At 40.2% G+C, this 15,631-nt stretch overlaps 1 protein-coding gene across 1 annotated transcript in view; it reads left to right on the top strand.

Annotated features, from left to right (window-relative positions):
- Positions 1–19: 19 nt before the first annotated feature.
- FAM171B (family with sequence similarity 171 member B) overlaps positions 20–15,631 on the top strand; it is a 68,407-nt gene continuing 52,795 nt past the window's right edge. Inside the window, exon 1 of the mRNA XM_029934278.1 lies at positions 20–316. Within this exon, the coding sequence (XP_029790138.1) occupies positions 103–316 (214 nt within the window). The 5' untranslated portion in view covers positions 20–102. The remainder of the gene's footprint in view (positions 317–15,631) is intronic.

Below are 15,631 nucleotides of genomic sequence, written 5' to 3'. Positions count from 1 at the left end.
GAGCGGGCGCGAGCGAGCGGGCGCTGCCGGAGCCCGCAGCCCTGGCGTCCGTCGCCGCCGGGAGCCCCGCAATATGCCGCCGCTGCCCTCTGGCTCTCGGCCATGGCGAGGCTCAGCCGGCGCGTCCCTTGTACCCTGCTGCTCGGCCTGGCCGCGGTGCTGCTGAAGGCGCGGCTGGTCCCCGCGGCCGCTCGAGCCGAGCTCAGCCGATCCGACCTCAGCCTCATCCAGCAGCAGCAGCAGCAGAGGCAGCGGGAGGAGGCTGAGGAGGAGAGGCCAGAGGTGCCGGCGGCATCCTCCACCCTCACGGTTCCAGGTAGGTCCCGGCGGCCCGGCCCTGCCGTTCCGTCACCGCGGGGGATCTCAGCTGGCGTGGCTGGCCTCCTCGCTTCTTCCTTAGCCAGCTCACTTCCAGTCGCTTGTCCCTACCCATCGCCGTCTCCTCGATCTCCCCAGACTGCCTGTCCAGGACGCGGGCTGTGCTCTGGTTTCGGGAAGCTGCCCTTTGGGGTGCTGAGCTTTCTGGGAAGCGCGGAGCACTGCAGTAAGGTGGGGAGGGGGCGGGAGGGGGTAGGGGTGAACAACTGCCTCGATTGATTTTTTTTTTCCTTTTCCTTCTCCCAAAGAGAATTCTTCCCTTTGCTCTGGGAATTACTGTAAACACACACACACACACACACACACACACACACACACACACACTCCCCAAATCCCTTTAGCATTCTGTCCTTTATTCTTTTCTTTCCTAGAGCCTGGAAAACCTTGCAATAGACACCCACACGGCTTTTCATCATCTCGCCCCGCCTGGCATTTTAAATTTAGATCTGGAGGAAGAAATCTTGATTTATTTTATTATTTCTGTCTCTTCTTATCCCAGGAAGGATTTAAGTCAGTTCGCAGGAATGCCTTCAATATAACAGGATGAAATAAAACAAAATGGAATAGGACTTTGTAGTTGAAGGAGAAGGGTTAAGGGGAGGTGGACAGAGAGGATAAAGTCTGTAGTGATGTGAGTACAGCAGGGGAATCTCCTCACTTGTTAGTGGAACTTAATGAGGCAGATTCTTGACGCTATTCAGTGAGGGTGAGGAAATACACTGTAGTATGGGTGGCTGTAACAATCCCTCAGTTCCTGGCTCGTTTTCCCCCATTAAAGCTCGATGGGTAAACAGAAAGCTGGATTATCCATTTTAATAACCTCTACCCACCCCCACCCCAGAGCTCTTCCCTGCCATAGATGCCGCCTGCTAGTTAGAAAAAAGCTATCGATATTCTTGGCAAGTGGGCCTAGGTTCCTACAAAACCAAGGGGAATTATATTTTGACATTTGTTTTTGTTTTTAAAATCCTGCTTGGTAACATACGAAATGCTGGAAATGAGATTTTGAAGAGTGGACTCAGCATCTTATTTTGTACTGCTTGCTCATCATCAAAGAGCAATACTCAGGCACACCAGCTGCGATTCATGACAGACAGGATGATTTAATTTATCAGAGTGCTGGGAGCATAGGATGAAATCACCAAAGTGTGCAGGGAAGCATGTGTTTCTCACACCCTCTTAAACCAATTAATAACACTCAAGCGTGGCTAGAAGCCCTGAAAGGTGCACAGTGTGTGATGGGCTTCCTACCTAGCTTTATGTAACTGGAAGTGCTACCAACATGCTTTGGGCGAGGCTGTTAAAGGTGCAATTTGCTAAACTTAACGGAAATTAGACGTAGAAGCGCAGTTGAGAGCCTGTCTTCTTGATGAGAGGGATTTCACAAACTAACTACGAAACAGAATTCTGAGAAACTGTTGATGGACTCTGTGGTTTGAAATGTATTTTATTTCAATATATTTATTGAAATTATATATTTCAGGAAGATTAAAGGTTTTGACTACTATAATATATGATGTGATGAAGGTTATGAAAAACTGCAATAATATGAGAACTTTTGTGTGTAGCTGCAAATTATTTATTTTCCTGATATTTGTGAAAGTATTTTTGAAAAGGTATTTGGGAAAGCAGTAGTTTGTCTTACTTACCTATTGTTAGGTCTATCAAAATAGAAGAATCACTATATAGTAGATCAAATGAGAGCCTGAAAACTCACCTCTTAGGACTTTTGCTTTTCCCTAGAAAGCTAACTCCCCAAAGCCAGGGTCATACAACAGAGCAATCCAGTTGATGTTGCAGTTTTAGTTACTGGAATATTGAGGAGCTGTATAACAAAATACTACCAAAAAGCAAATGAGTTAAAATATTCCTTTCAGCGTGTTGTGATCTCCAGATCGAACAGGTCTTCTTGTTTCAACCTTTGTTCTACTACTGCCTGTTCTCCTCTCACAGCTACTGATCTTTTAAAAACATTAAATGGGACTGTTTCTGCTCCCAGTCCTCCAGTGGCTTCCCCTCTCTTTCCCTCTAGATGCCCAGACCCTGGAAATGGCTTAGGAAGGCTTAGAGCCTCTTAGTGCCCCTCCCCCTCCTATCTCACCGCGCTGTAGCCACAGGGGCTCTCCATTTCTTCGTTTTCCAGGTGCCACTCTGGGATGGGGCCTTTGCACTTGCCATTTTCTCTGCCCAGAATTCTGGAACTTCACATTCCTCAGGTTTGCTCCACAGCACTGTAACAAAGAAGCCTTTCCTAACCAGCTTTATTAAATAGTAATCTGCATGCCCTTCTGTATTGATTCTTCTCGTGCACTTGCTACCTTCAACCCTTATAGGCTTGCTTCCTCTTACTAGAACATAAGCTCTGTGAGGGCATCAACTTTGTTTTGTTCACTATTAAATTTTTATACATGTTTCTAGTACCTAGAAGAGCATCTGTTACACATCAGCACAGATAAATTTATTGAATGAATGAATAAACAAAAATGCTGGCATCAAGGATCTTTTGAGTGTTTGCTATTTAATTATCTTGTGAAATTCTTCAATGGAATTTAGCAGTGGATATGTAAAAAATAAAGGAATGTTAGAAATATTTGTAAATAAAGGTTATGTAATGTAGATCTTTGGTTTTAGCTAATTTTGATATGTATCTTATTCTGAGCACAGAGAACTGATTGAAACTAATACTTGAATCCTCTTATTATGTCTTGTCAAGATTCTGTACCCAAGCACACTTACAATCCTCTTATGACCTAGGAGGGTATTAATATACCTTTATATAGCTGTGATTGAGCTTGAGTTTATTCTTTGCCTCTGTTCAATGCTTCTGATTCTTTGGACATGTTATGTGAAAAACTATAGGACTTGTCACAGGCAAAATTTAGAAAACTAATCAAGCATAGTCTGTGACTGGTATATGACTGAGCTTTGTCAGCCCATAGTAGAGAAATTGAGCATTGGCTTTGATTAGTATTCTCTGGATGTTTTTTTATTATCCTGAAAATTTATGCTTCTTTGTATTCCTGAGAAATTATAAAGTAGGGTTAAAGACGTTGAATTAGAGTTTGAAATAATCAGGATGTAAAAAAAAAAAAACCCCTGAATTTTCATTTTCTCATTAACTTATAAAACACCATCTTCAGAGAGTAGTGAGAATAGAGATTGAGGTTGAGATCTGTCAGATCCATTGTTTTCTCCAGTGTATGCAGCAGCTCGAATTTCTCCATCTGCACCAGTATTTGTTAGAAATAAATATTTGAGAGACCAGGGGCGAATTAATTTGGGGGCTGGTGGTAGCTGAGAAGCCATATCATATTCACTCTGATGGCCCATTAGACGGGAGGCATGCTGGGGGCGGGGGCGAGGGGAGCTGGAGGAAATAATGAGCTCCGTTTCAAATTCTCCACATGAAGCACAGACACAGGGCACCTCCATGAATTTTTATAAATGTCTTCTGCACACAGAAAAATCTTCTTGAGAGATATATATTCATGGTATAAAATTTTTGATTGTATATTTCACTGATATAATATTGTAGCCTTTTTAATTTTGGAAAATGTTAAATATATAGAAAGAAAACAGAACAGCATTAAAAAAAAAAGCCCATACCTGTCACCCAGCTTTAACAGTGATTGGATTCCGCTGTTATTGTTTCACCCACACCTCCACCCATTTCTACTGTATAGGATTCTTTTTTTTTTGGGGGGGGGGGGATGTACATACATTGAAATGTACGTACCTTAACTATATGAGTTTGTATTTTTCACATATGGATAGGCTCATGTAACCATCATCACTCCTGTGAAGATATGGAACCTTTATATCACCATAAAAAGTTCCCTCCTGCCTACTTCCCAGGCAAGCCCTGGTCCTTATCCAGAGACAACTACTGTTCTCTTTTTGTTTGCTTATTTATTTAGGGAGAGAGCATGACTGGGGGAGGGGCAGAGAGAGAGGGAAAGAGAGAGAATTCCAAGCAGGTTCCACACTGCCAGCACAGAGCCTGACATGGGGCTCAAATCCATGAACAAGGTGATCATAACCTGAGCCAAAACCAAGAGTTGGACAGTTAACCAACTGCGCCATCTAGGCACCCAAGACAACTACTGTTCTAATTATTTTTATAGATTAATTCTACATTTTCTAGAGCTTCATAAAACAATCATATATCAGGTACTCTTTGTGTCTGGCTTCTTTAGCTCACTCTAATTTCCATCGGTTTCATCCGTTGGATGCACGTTCAATAGCTTATTTCTTTTTACTGCTGAGCCATATTCTATAGTATGAATTACTCCACTTTCATTTATTGCTCCATTCTATTGATGGCTATTTGGTTTATTTCCAGTTTTAGCCATTGTAAATGAAGCTGCTACATTCTTGGACAAATCTCTGTGTGAGTATATCTTCATATCACTTGTGTAAATGCCTAGGAGTGGAATTACTGGAACACACCACACTTAACATTTTCTTAACATTTGTTTATTTTTAAGAGAGAGAGAGTGAGTAGGGGAGGGGCAGAGAGAGAGGGAGACCCAGACTCCGAAGCAGGCTCCAGGCTCTCAGCTGTCAGCACAGAGCCTGACACCGGGCTCGAACTTATGAACTGTGAGATCATGACCTGAGCCAAATCAGACACTTTACTGAGTCACCCAGGCACCCCCTCACTTAATAGCAATCAATTTAAAAATTATGAACTTTGATATAGACTATTACTATATATTTTCTATTACATTTAGATAACTTGACTTAAAACTTACTGATTTAAACAAACCTGATGGAAGTCTGTCTGTGAAAGCATATATTTATTTACTTTTTTCTGTTTCAGTGAATTTAAAAATCAGGAGAAATGGGATTAGAAATTGACTGTTCTATCTAAAATACTCATGCTTTTTGGACTTAGTCGGTTAAGCGTCCGGCTTCGACTCAGGTCATGATCTCACGGTTCTTGGGTTCAAGCCCCATGTCGGGCTCTGTGCTAACAGCTAGCTCAGAGCCTGGAGCCTGCTTCAGATTCTGTATCTCCCTCTCTCTCTGACCCTCCCGTGTTCGCGCTGTCTCTCAAAAATAAATAAAAACATTAAAAAACATTAAAAAAAATAATAAAGTACTCATGCTTTAAAGGCCGTATTCCCAGATGGGGTAATTATGATTTCTTTCCATGATTTTTGTAACCAGAGGGTGCTATTTCTTTGTGTTGATTACTGGTTGAAAAACACATGCCATTGTGTTGGATTTGAGTCCAGTTTGTTTTAGTGGTGGTTTTGTAATGTTCTTAATGTCCCTGAACAAAAACTACCAAATATTTTTCTGAAACGAAACTCCCTCCCCCTCACACGCCTCCACAGCTAAGTATATAAATATTGAACTCAATTCTCTTTCAATGTTCTAACTAGGTTAGCTACAGTATTGTCATTCATTCACTTGGCTTAGTGTAATGTGCCTTAATTTCCTTTTGTCCAAATTCCCTTAGCTTGTAAATGGATACAATATTTTCTATCTGCTATTGTTAAAAGTATGTATACTTTATAGTAGATACCTGGAAAATTCTAAAACTTTGAAAGCTATGTGTATAATGCAATACATCATAAGCTTAAGAAACGGCTTCTGTTTGCTCTAAAGATTGTTTGGCGATGTCTCTTTCTTTAATTGGCCTTTTGTGTATGCACAATCCATATGTCTAAAACATGCCAGATTCTGTGCCTTTTGAATTTATCTTATGACTGTGTCATCGGGACCAGACAGTATTCTTAAGTACTCGCTGATGGGGCGCCTGGGTGGCTCAGTCGGGTTCACATCATGATCTCGCAGTTCGTAGTTTCTAGCCCCGCGTCCGGCTCTGTGCTGACCGCTAGCTCAGAGCCTGGAGTCTGCTTCACATTCTGTGGCTCTTTCTCTCTCTTCCCCTCCCTTGTTCACTCTCTCCCTGTCTCTCAAAAATAAATAAATGTAAAAAAAAAAATTAAATGCTTGCCGATGATGCTTGTGAGTATAAAGGCCACATCACTTGGGCCTGAAATGTGTGACTCTGAATAGGGTATTTCATTTCATGTAGGGTAGAGTGGGTCAAGGAAGTGGTACTCGTTTTTCATCATTACTAACATGTCAGATCTGCCTCTGTGACCTAGTGAACCCAGACTGTAACATGTCTTGATACCATATTCCACTTCTCTGAAACCTTCAATTGATAATGCCTGTTAAGATCTCCATGTTAAGGCTCTACGTCTTACACAGAAATTAAGATTTAGAATGGATTTCATTTATAGGTGAGTGAGATTTCAATTTCCATTTAGTGTGCTTTTTTTTCTGAAGTAGGTTTTTATGTCATAATTATTTTCTGAATTGTTGAAAATTAAACATTCATTCGCATTATCAGTTATTGTACTTAGTCCACTTTTGTTTCTGTTCAGTAGAGAATTATTTAAAAGCTATGTAGTTTTAATTCACTTGTTAGCTCTGCTGAAATGTAGAACACTTATATAGCTAAGCCAATACCAAGTCAGATCTACGGACCTAAATGCTAGTTGGGTTTTAGGGGACCAGTTTCTTGGAAGTTGGTAGAAATGTCCTGCCTCAAACTAGAGCTAATGGTTTGAGGACCATGGCTTTGGGGTAAAGTACTCAACGGTTATTGCATAATTCTATATCCTTTGGCCTTTCTAAACTAAAATAAAGCCAGCATCCATAGTTTTATTCCCACCTACCTTCTCTTCTCTTTTATTATAACAGAAATAGAAACAGCATGGATAGCTGGATGATTTCCTAATAGGTTAACTAGAACCTGGAGTTGAATAGAAGTGTCTTGGGGTTTGTGACTTACTGGATTTTGTGACCCATCCCACCCTTGCTTGCTCTCATGTTTTTGGAAAGGGTAGAAATTAAGTTGTCAAAATATGACTCTATATAGTTAAGTGGATTATGTTTCTTCAAAACTTTAAACATGCTGCATATTTTTATGAGTAGAGTTTGTTTATAAATGTCTAGGCGACTGAGGCAAGATTACCAAAGGTCCAGCAAGAATTTAAAATGAATTACAGGGGGTACCTGGGTGGCTCAGTCGGTTAAGCGCCAGCTTCGGCTCAGGTCATGATCTCATGGTTGTGGGCTCGAGCCCCGTGACAGGCTCTGTGCTGACAGCTCAGAGCCTGGAGCCTGCTTCGGATTCTGTGTCTCCCTCTCTCTCTCTGCCCCTCCCCTCTTCACACTGTGTCTCTGTGTCTCAAAAATAAATAAACGTAAAAAAAATTTTTTTTAATGAATTACAATTACATTTTACAACTAGAAGAATTGTAAAATGAATTTATTGTAAAAATGAAACCACTCTTTCTATAAAAGGAGGGAAATGCCTCCAGAGTATGGGTATAGTAGTATTTTTTAAAACATTTCACTAAGTAAAATTAACTATGCATGGATCAGTGATGAGACTGTGTCATGAAACACAGATGATATTCAATTAAATTTACATACCTTAAGTTAAGAAAGTCTATCTACTTATTTATATTAAATGAATTAGTATATTCCAAGTATTTACATTTTTTTCTAATTTTTTTTGTTTATTTATGAGAGAGAGAGAGAGAGAGACAGAGCATGAGTGGGGAAGGAGCAGAGAGAGAGGGAGACACAGAATCTGAAGCAGGTTGCAGGCTCTGAGCTGTCAGCACAGAGCCTGATGTGGGGCTCCAACTCATGCCATGAGATCGTGGCCTGAGCCAAAGTCAGACGCTTATCTGACTGAGCCACCCAGGTGCCCCCCCAAATATTTACATTTAAAGACAGATAACTTCTCTTCATAAAACAAGTACTTCCTAAAGTTCAGTTTATATTTCTGCTATTAGATTCTGAACTTTCAGCAGAAAAGCTGTGGCTTAATACTTCCTAATTCAGAGTTTAACTTTCATTCATAATTATATACAAGAAAAATATTTGATAGTAACTATGAAACAACTAATCTGATCTTCCAATAATGTTTATAATGGAGTAGTGTCTAATATTGATTAAAATATAATTAAAAATTTGAAAAATTTCACTCTGTAGATTATAAGTCTTCTTGAAATCCTATGCTTTTAGAACTAGAGTGGTAGAAATGACCTTCCTCTAAGTGCTTTGCCCTGGCAGCGTTTGAAAACTATATGACATGAACTGGAACATATTCACAACGTAAGAGATGTTGTGGTACCCCCTGGCAGATACTAAGTCTGATAAAAACTGATTGTTAATGATTTGATGATTTTCTTCATAGTAAATATGACTAAGTGGAGTGAGCCTTTTTATAATCTAAACTTTCTCTATCAGCCGATTCTAGTTTGTGAATGAGAAGAATCGAAAAGATGTGTAACTTAAAATTGCTTGTGAATCATAGTATTTCCAGTAGGGAAGAAGTCTTGTGAATAACAAAGCTTGGTAGGTGTGGGATGTGAAAATGTAGGAATTGAAGCCTGGAGGCTGAGGCTGAAGAGAAGTCAGAAGTAAAAGAACTCACTGGAGTGGGAGAGGAGGTCGGTCAAGTAAGCAATTTCATGGGAGTGAAAAGCACTCAAGTTGTGAATGTTTTTTCTTCCTGTATGTATAAGGGACTCACTGTCCTTTATAAGATAGAGATTCTAGGCAGCCAGTGGAAGGGTGTAGGGTGTTCATGAACAGCCTGAAATTAATTATGTAGTCTCCAATTATCTAGTGTTTAGAGGATCTGTAAGATTTTCAAAGGAATCCTTGACCCCAGAAATGTTAAGAAAACCTGCCATGGGTAATTAGGCCTTTGTATGTGGACTCAGGAAAAGAACAAAGGTAACATTCAGACTCAAATAACAGTTTTGTATGTTCTTGACATGTGGAGTTTCTCTGTTATTATGCACATGTGATGGGTAAAATTAGTAAGTGTGACTGCAGCATAACTAATCCTACCAAAGGCTCTAACTCTTAAAAGAACTGGTTGCTTAGGATGCATGTGCCTTGGTCAATTCTTTCATTCTTTGGTTTTTTCATTTCATTTTTAGAATGGCTACCAATATGCAACAAATAGCTTTTGGTATATCACATGACTTTGAATTGTTGTATATTCAGGTTTCATTATACAATTAATGAACTGGTAGGATACCTTATACTGAAAATACCCTCTGTTCAGAATTCTTGGGCAATCACCCCAGAAACTCTCTGCATCTTGGCTCTTGGCTCTTCCACTGAAAGATAGGGTCACTGAGATTAAGTTAATAATCTTAATAAGACCTCTGATGATTTTGTAAATCCCTCCAGGTCTGATTATAAAGCTCAGTCAGTTTTAGCAGATGAGGATGTACACTGATTGTTATTAATTCCCCAAGAAAGCATTTATAAAAACCTAAGACTCCTCACCCACTGAAACATGCATTAATATTTTGTCTTTAAACAGTTTTGGGGTCAAAATAGTAATTTCAGCTTACAGCGATTTAAATCTGCCAGCAATGGAACTTGCTGTTTTCATTACCAGTGCTGTTCTGGGCTTTGAAAAATTAATATTGTTTCTAAACTCACTGAAACCCATATTTTTCTACTCACTTTCTTAATTCATGCCTTTCCTGGTTTCACTAATAACTGATTACATTGGAAGAGTTAGATGCTATGAAGATGAATGGCACAGTGAAGAGTTTTCTTTGTTTTGAGGAATAACTTTGTATTGCAGAATTTTTCTTTCATTTGTAAATCTAAATGGAGAAATTTGTATTTCAACACATTCTGATGTTCCAAAGATAAACAATAGCACGTGTTGTGACTTGGAAAGTTGCAGCTTCAGAGAACAGCATGGGGCACAGACATGGAGGTAGAAAAAGGATGAATCCGAGTCTTACTGTGACCATTGTGCTTCATGCGTGTAAGGACTGGCTCATGGTCTGGAACTCTACGTAGAGACTGTGTGTGGGGCCCATCGTGGATCTAGCAGCTTAAAGACAGAGATCTATCAAAGGCAGAAGAAACTCTGTTGGCCTCATATACTCCTCTTTCTTCCCCCTCGGTATTTCTTAAAGTTTTAAAGGGTTTTTTTTTTTGTTATTTTTGAGAGACAGCACAAGCAGGGGAGGGGCAGAGAGAGAGAAGGAGACACAGAATCTGAAGCAAGCTCCAGGCTCTGAGCTGTCAGCACAGGGCCTGATGCGGGGCTTAAACTCACAAATCACGAGATCATGACCTGAGCCAAAGTCAGACACTTAACCAGATGAGTCCCCCGACCCTCTCTGCCCCAGGTACCCCTCAGTATTTCTTATCAATAATATAATCTCAGGTCTATACCTTTGAATGGTTTGTTATACAATAAATTATGTCATTTTTTGGGAAAGTTATGCTTAAGTATTACTATTGCAGCCAGCAAATGTTTGAAACAGTAATATATAGGCAGTTACAATATCTTTATATTCTAAAACATAAAAACTGCAAAAAGTAGTTTATTTTTTCATTTAACATTCTCTGACTCTCTTCCCACTCTTGCGTCTCATGAGGTGATCTCATCCACTTAAGATGCTTTAAATACCATCTGTATGCTAAGACTTCATAGAGCTCCCTCCTGAATATATCCACCAATTATTTTGACATCTTTATGTGGATATATCATAGGTTTTTCAGCTTAAACATACCTAAAACTGGACTCTTGATTTTTCACCACAGCTTCCAGAAAAATCTCCTTTATTGTTTTGTTCTCTTTAACTGTAATCCTCAGGAGCACCTGGGTGGCTCAGTCAGTTGGTCACGATCTCATGGTTTGCGGGTACGGGCCCCATGTCAGGCTCTGTGCTGACAGCTCAGAGCCTGGAGCCTGTTTCAGATTCTGTGTCTCCCTCTCTCCCTGCCCCTCCCTCACTCACACTCTGTCTCTCACTACTCTCTCAAAAATGAGTAAGATATTTTTAAAAATCTTCCAAACCCATTAACTATAATCCTCAGAACTTATGTGTCTTATAACTGGAAGCTTTTACCTTCTGACCACCTTCTTCAAACTTCCATCCATTCCTTGTTACTGAGAACCAGCGAAGTGCCTCACTGGCCTATGAAGGAAAGGGAAGCTTGCCATTTGCTCCATCTTCCCCTTCATCTAGGAGTACCATCTAACAGAGGTATTCCTCCCCTGTTAATTTTTCTCCACCTTGAGTGCCCCTGCTCTGGCTGAGGTTATTTGTATACTCTGGTTCAGGTTAGCATAGAAATGGCTTCCTTTGGTCTGTTCTCCGTGCTTGAAAATCCGCATTTCCCAGAGCAATGATGGAGATAATCTCCTCCGCCACAATAGTCGTTATTTAATTTATTTTTATTTTTTTCAAAGCACTCATGTGAGAGTGAGCAAGCACTTGCGAACGAGGGAGGGGTAGAGCATGAGAGACAGACTTCAGCAGGCTCCACGCTCACCACAGAGCCTGAAGCTGGGCTCGATGCCATGACATGTGAGATCATGACCTGAGCCCAAATCAAGAGTACAACACTTAACCAACTGAGCCACCCATGTGCCCCTGATTATTTTATTTTTGAGTAATGATCTGACCAAGCATCCCATAACATTGAAAACCAAGTTAAAGGTCTCAACCTGACCTACAAGGCTTTGCATGATGTGCCATTCCAGTCTGTTCTCCATTTTCTCTGCGTTGCTATGTTCCAGTTCTCTGTGCCTTGAGTGTGACAGGTTTTGTACCTCACAGCCTTTCACACACACACATACACACAATTCACCTGGGTTATTGCATTCAAACTTCAGATACTGGCTTAAATGCTACTTCTTTTAAGCAGGTTTTCTTTGGCTTTTCACACTGAGCTGGGTTTCTCTGATACGTGCTCTCATAGGCACCTCCTACTTGTTCAAGGAATGTAATTGATTTGTAGCTAGGCACCCAGTCCATATTTCGTATTTGTTTTCTCTAGATTAGAAGCCAGATGAGGCCAGGTGCAATAATTATTTTGGTTGGGGTTGTGTTCCTGTATAAATATTTATTGAGTAAGTGAATGACTCCATATAGAGAAATATTTCATTGAATACCTTCTTTCATTCCCATGCTTGGGTTGGCTTTTCTAGAGAGTGTATATAGAAAAAGTATATCTTACAGAGAAAAGGCTGAAGGACTTTCGGAATGAAGTGGCCAAAGTATATATGTTTGGATCAAGAGTATGCCTGGTTTGAAAAAATTACATGGGAAGAGGGATGTATTTACTTGAATTCAATATAACACATGGTGGTTTATATATGAAGCCACAGATAATATACAAGATTCCTACAGTGATTTTATTCATCTTTTTTTATTTTTTCTTTTTTTAAACAAAACTCACTGAGTGTCTACTGTTTGCCAGGCACTTCATCACCACTGTTTACAGAGTACACCCAATGGGGACATAGATAAAGAGATTATAAATGGTAACAGAGTAAGAGCTATGGTGCAGGAGTGGATAGGATACTGTGGAGACACAGGTTTGGGGGAAATCATTTGGCCTGTTTCCAAATTATTGGAACTTAAGGTGAGTTTCAAAGTGATGTAAAAGAGCAGAAGAAGGAAAGTATTTTCTTATTTTTGATTTAGAATTTTCCCATTTCTTTCTGTGATAACAATATAATATAACAATGTAATATGTAGTAATATAACAATATAATCAATTCCTTTTTATCTTTGGTATTCTCTAGAAAATCTGAAATTTTATTTCTTTTATGGTTCATTGTTTTGAGACTTTTAGAAAAGAAAAACAAAATAATGTAGTTTCTTCCACAGTACCTACATTTCTTAAAGACACCAGACTGATGATACACACTCTTCTCTCTCTTTTTAAAAATTTTTTTAAATTTTTTTTTTTTTTTGAGAAAGAGTGTGAGCAGGGGAGAGGCAGAGAGAGAGGGAGACACAGAATTTGAAGCAGGCTCCAGACTCTGCACTGTCGGCACAGAGCCTGAAGTGAGGCTCGAACTCCTGAGCCTTGAGATCGTGACCTGAGCTGAAGTCCAACGCTCCTCAACCGACTGAGCCAGCCAGGTGCCCCCCCTCTTTTTTTTTATGTTTATTTATTTTTGAGAGACAGAGCCCAAGTGGGGGAGAGGCAGAGAGAGAGAGAGTCTGTTGCAGGCTCCGGGTTCTGAGCTGTCAGCACAGAGCCTGAAACGGGGCTCGAATTCACTAACCATGAGATCATGACCTGAACCCAAGTCGGATGCTTAACCGACTGTGCCACCCGGTACACACTCTTCTCTTAAAGGAATTGAATCCAGAATTCAAACATAAACTCACTTCCTTCAGTGTAGATCTGCTGTGACCTAACAATTAGTACTTTTTGCCTTTACATTGAAATATTTTGCCATTAAAATAGTTGGGATGTCACCACCTTGACCAAACTGTGCTGTTTTCTTTTTATACTTTTTTTAATATTTGTTTATTTTTGGGAGTGAGAGAGTGAGTGGGGGAGGGGACAGAGAGAAGGAGACAGGACGTGAAGCGGGCCCCTCGCTGAGAGTGGGGAGCCCAACATGGAGACTCGAACCCACAGATGGCGAGATCATCACCTGAGCGGAAGTTGGACATTTAACCTGCTGAGCTACCCAGGCTCTCCTGTGCTGTTTTCTTAATATGTCAGTCCTGACCCTGAACACAGCACAGACCTGTTGTGCCTTGATGTTTCCTACCTCTTTCTTTCTCATCTGCACCATCCTGGTGGCCGTTTCCCAAATCTCTCATGAAAACAACTTGGCTTCTCTTCTCTTCCCCTTCAGCGACCCTAAATTTCATATCCACATCCCACCAGAAAAAAGAAGTGATTTAAAATATATTTTGTTAATGATTGTGGTTGACCATCTGAATTGGGAAAGGTAATTGCACAAAGCAGTTACCTGGTTTTTTGCTAAATCAGAAAGTTTATAAAACTTTAGGATTTTATGTATTCATGATGTTTTTCTCCATGAAGGTTAATCTAGAGACGTACTCCTAGCAAGAGGCCATTTAGCTGAAAATTACCAAAGCGAGAGAAAGGGGATGACGTTTACTTTCAGAGTATTCTCTGATATATTTTTTGTGGATATAATTGAAGTTTGCTTTTACCACTTAAATCTTTCTATCATGCGTTTTTGAATTCTTTTAAACTCCCGAAGTCTTAGGAGTCTCCGGGGGAGGGGAATCGAGCCACCGGAGCAGGTGGCCCCCCGGAGAGCATAGGGGCCGCCTGCGGGGCTGCTCTCCCTTGGGCTCTAGCCCCCGCGTGTTTGTTTCTCAGGGTACTGGTGTGGTGTGTTTTCTTTGACGGCTTTCGGAGACTAAGGAGGAGACCGTACCTCATACCCCAGCACTCAAAATGTGAACTGTGTTTACATGGAAGAGGCAATATGTAAACCTGTTTAATGGAAGACATTGTCTTAACCCAGCAGATCTGCCCTCCTGCGCATTTTATCTACTTCAGTCCTTTCTCTGTCTGACCTGGAGAACCTGGAATCACCATTGGTTCTGTCTTCTCCCTCTCTTACCGTCACTGGTCACTCAGTGAGTCCTTTTGAGTATCCATCACCATGTCTTCAGGGTCCATTCCTTCTGTTTTATTTTTACAGCCAATTTCTCTCTCTGAGCCCCAACTCCATTTGTTTGGTCGGTTACAATAATCTATTAGGTTTCCCTATTTTTTCTTCCTCTAACTCAGACCATATACCCTGACTGCATGCATCTTCCAGCAACATTGCTTCCTTTTCTTAAGCTTTCATTATATTGTCATTAAAATTTGAAGTCTTCTGTCAGGCTTCTGCTTCCCTCCAACTTTTTGTAATGAATATTTTGAAATATGCTGAAAAACTGAAAAAAATATAATTATCCATATATCCTTCACCAGGATGCGACAGTTGTCAAAATTTTGTCCTATTTGTTTTATCTCTATTACGACCTATGTTTCTACAAACGCACACGCACATACACACACGCACAGACTCAAAGTTGTAGAACCAGTTGACACTTAGCCTGTGCATCCTGACTTTTCATCCCTGAAAGCTTCGGCATGCATCTAGTTAACGCAGCTAGTTAACTCTGGGGGCAAGTAATAATTCTTTTGAAATGGTAAAATAATTAACAACTTTTTAGTGAACTGTATAAAAATTAATGAGGAATGGATAGAGCTTCAAATGAATAAAGAACCTTATAGATTTTATGTGGCCAGTTCTTAAGGTTACACTTTGATTGGTTTGTTATATTTATGCAAATAACATTTTATTTATATTACTTATGTATATTACATGTATACCAGGTTGTGGTTAAGACCGTGCTTTGTACAAAGGGAGCATTTTAGTCCATTAGGT

Source organism: Suricata suricatta, chromosome 3 (assembly GCF_006229205.1).
Source record: "Suricata suricatta isolate VVHF042 chromosome 3, meerkat_22Aug2017_6uvM2_HiC, whole genome shotgun sequence".
Classification (NCBI taxonomy): Eukaryota; Metazoa; Chordata; class Mammalia; order Carnivora; family Herpestidae; genus Suricata; species Suricata suricatta.
The sequence above is the reverse complement of the archived record's forward strand: the minus strand, read 5'-3'. Positions and strand labels throughout refer to the sequence as shown.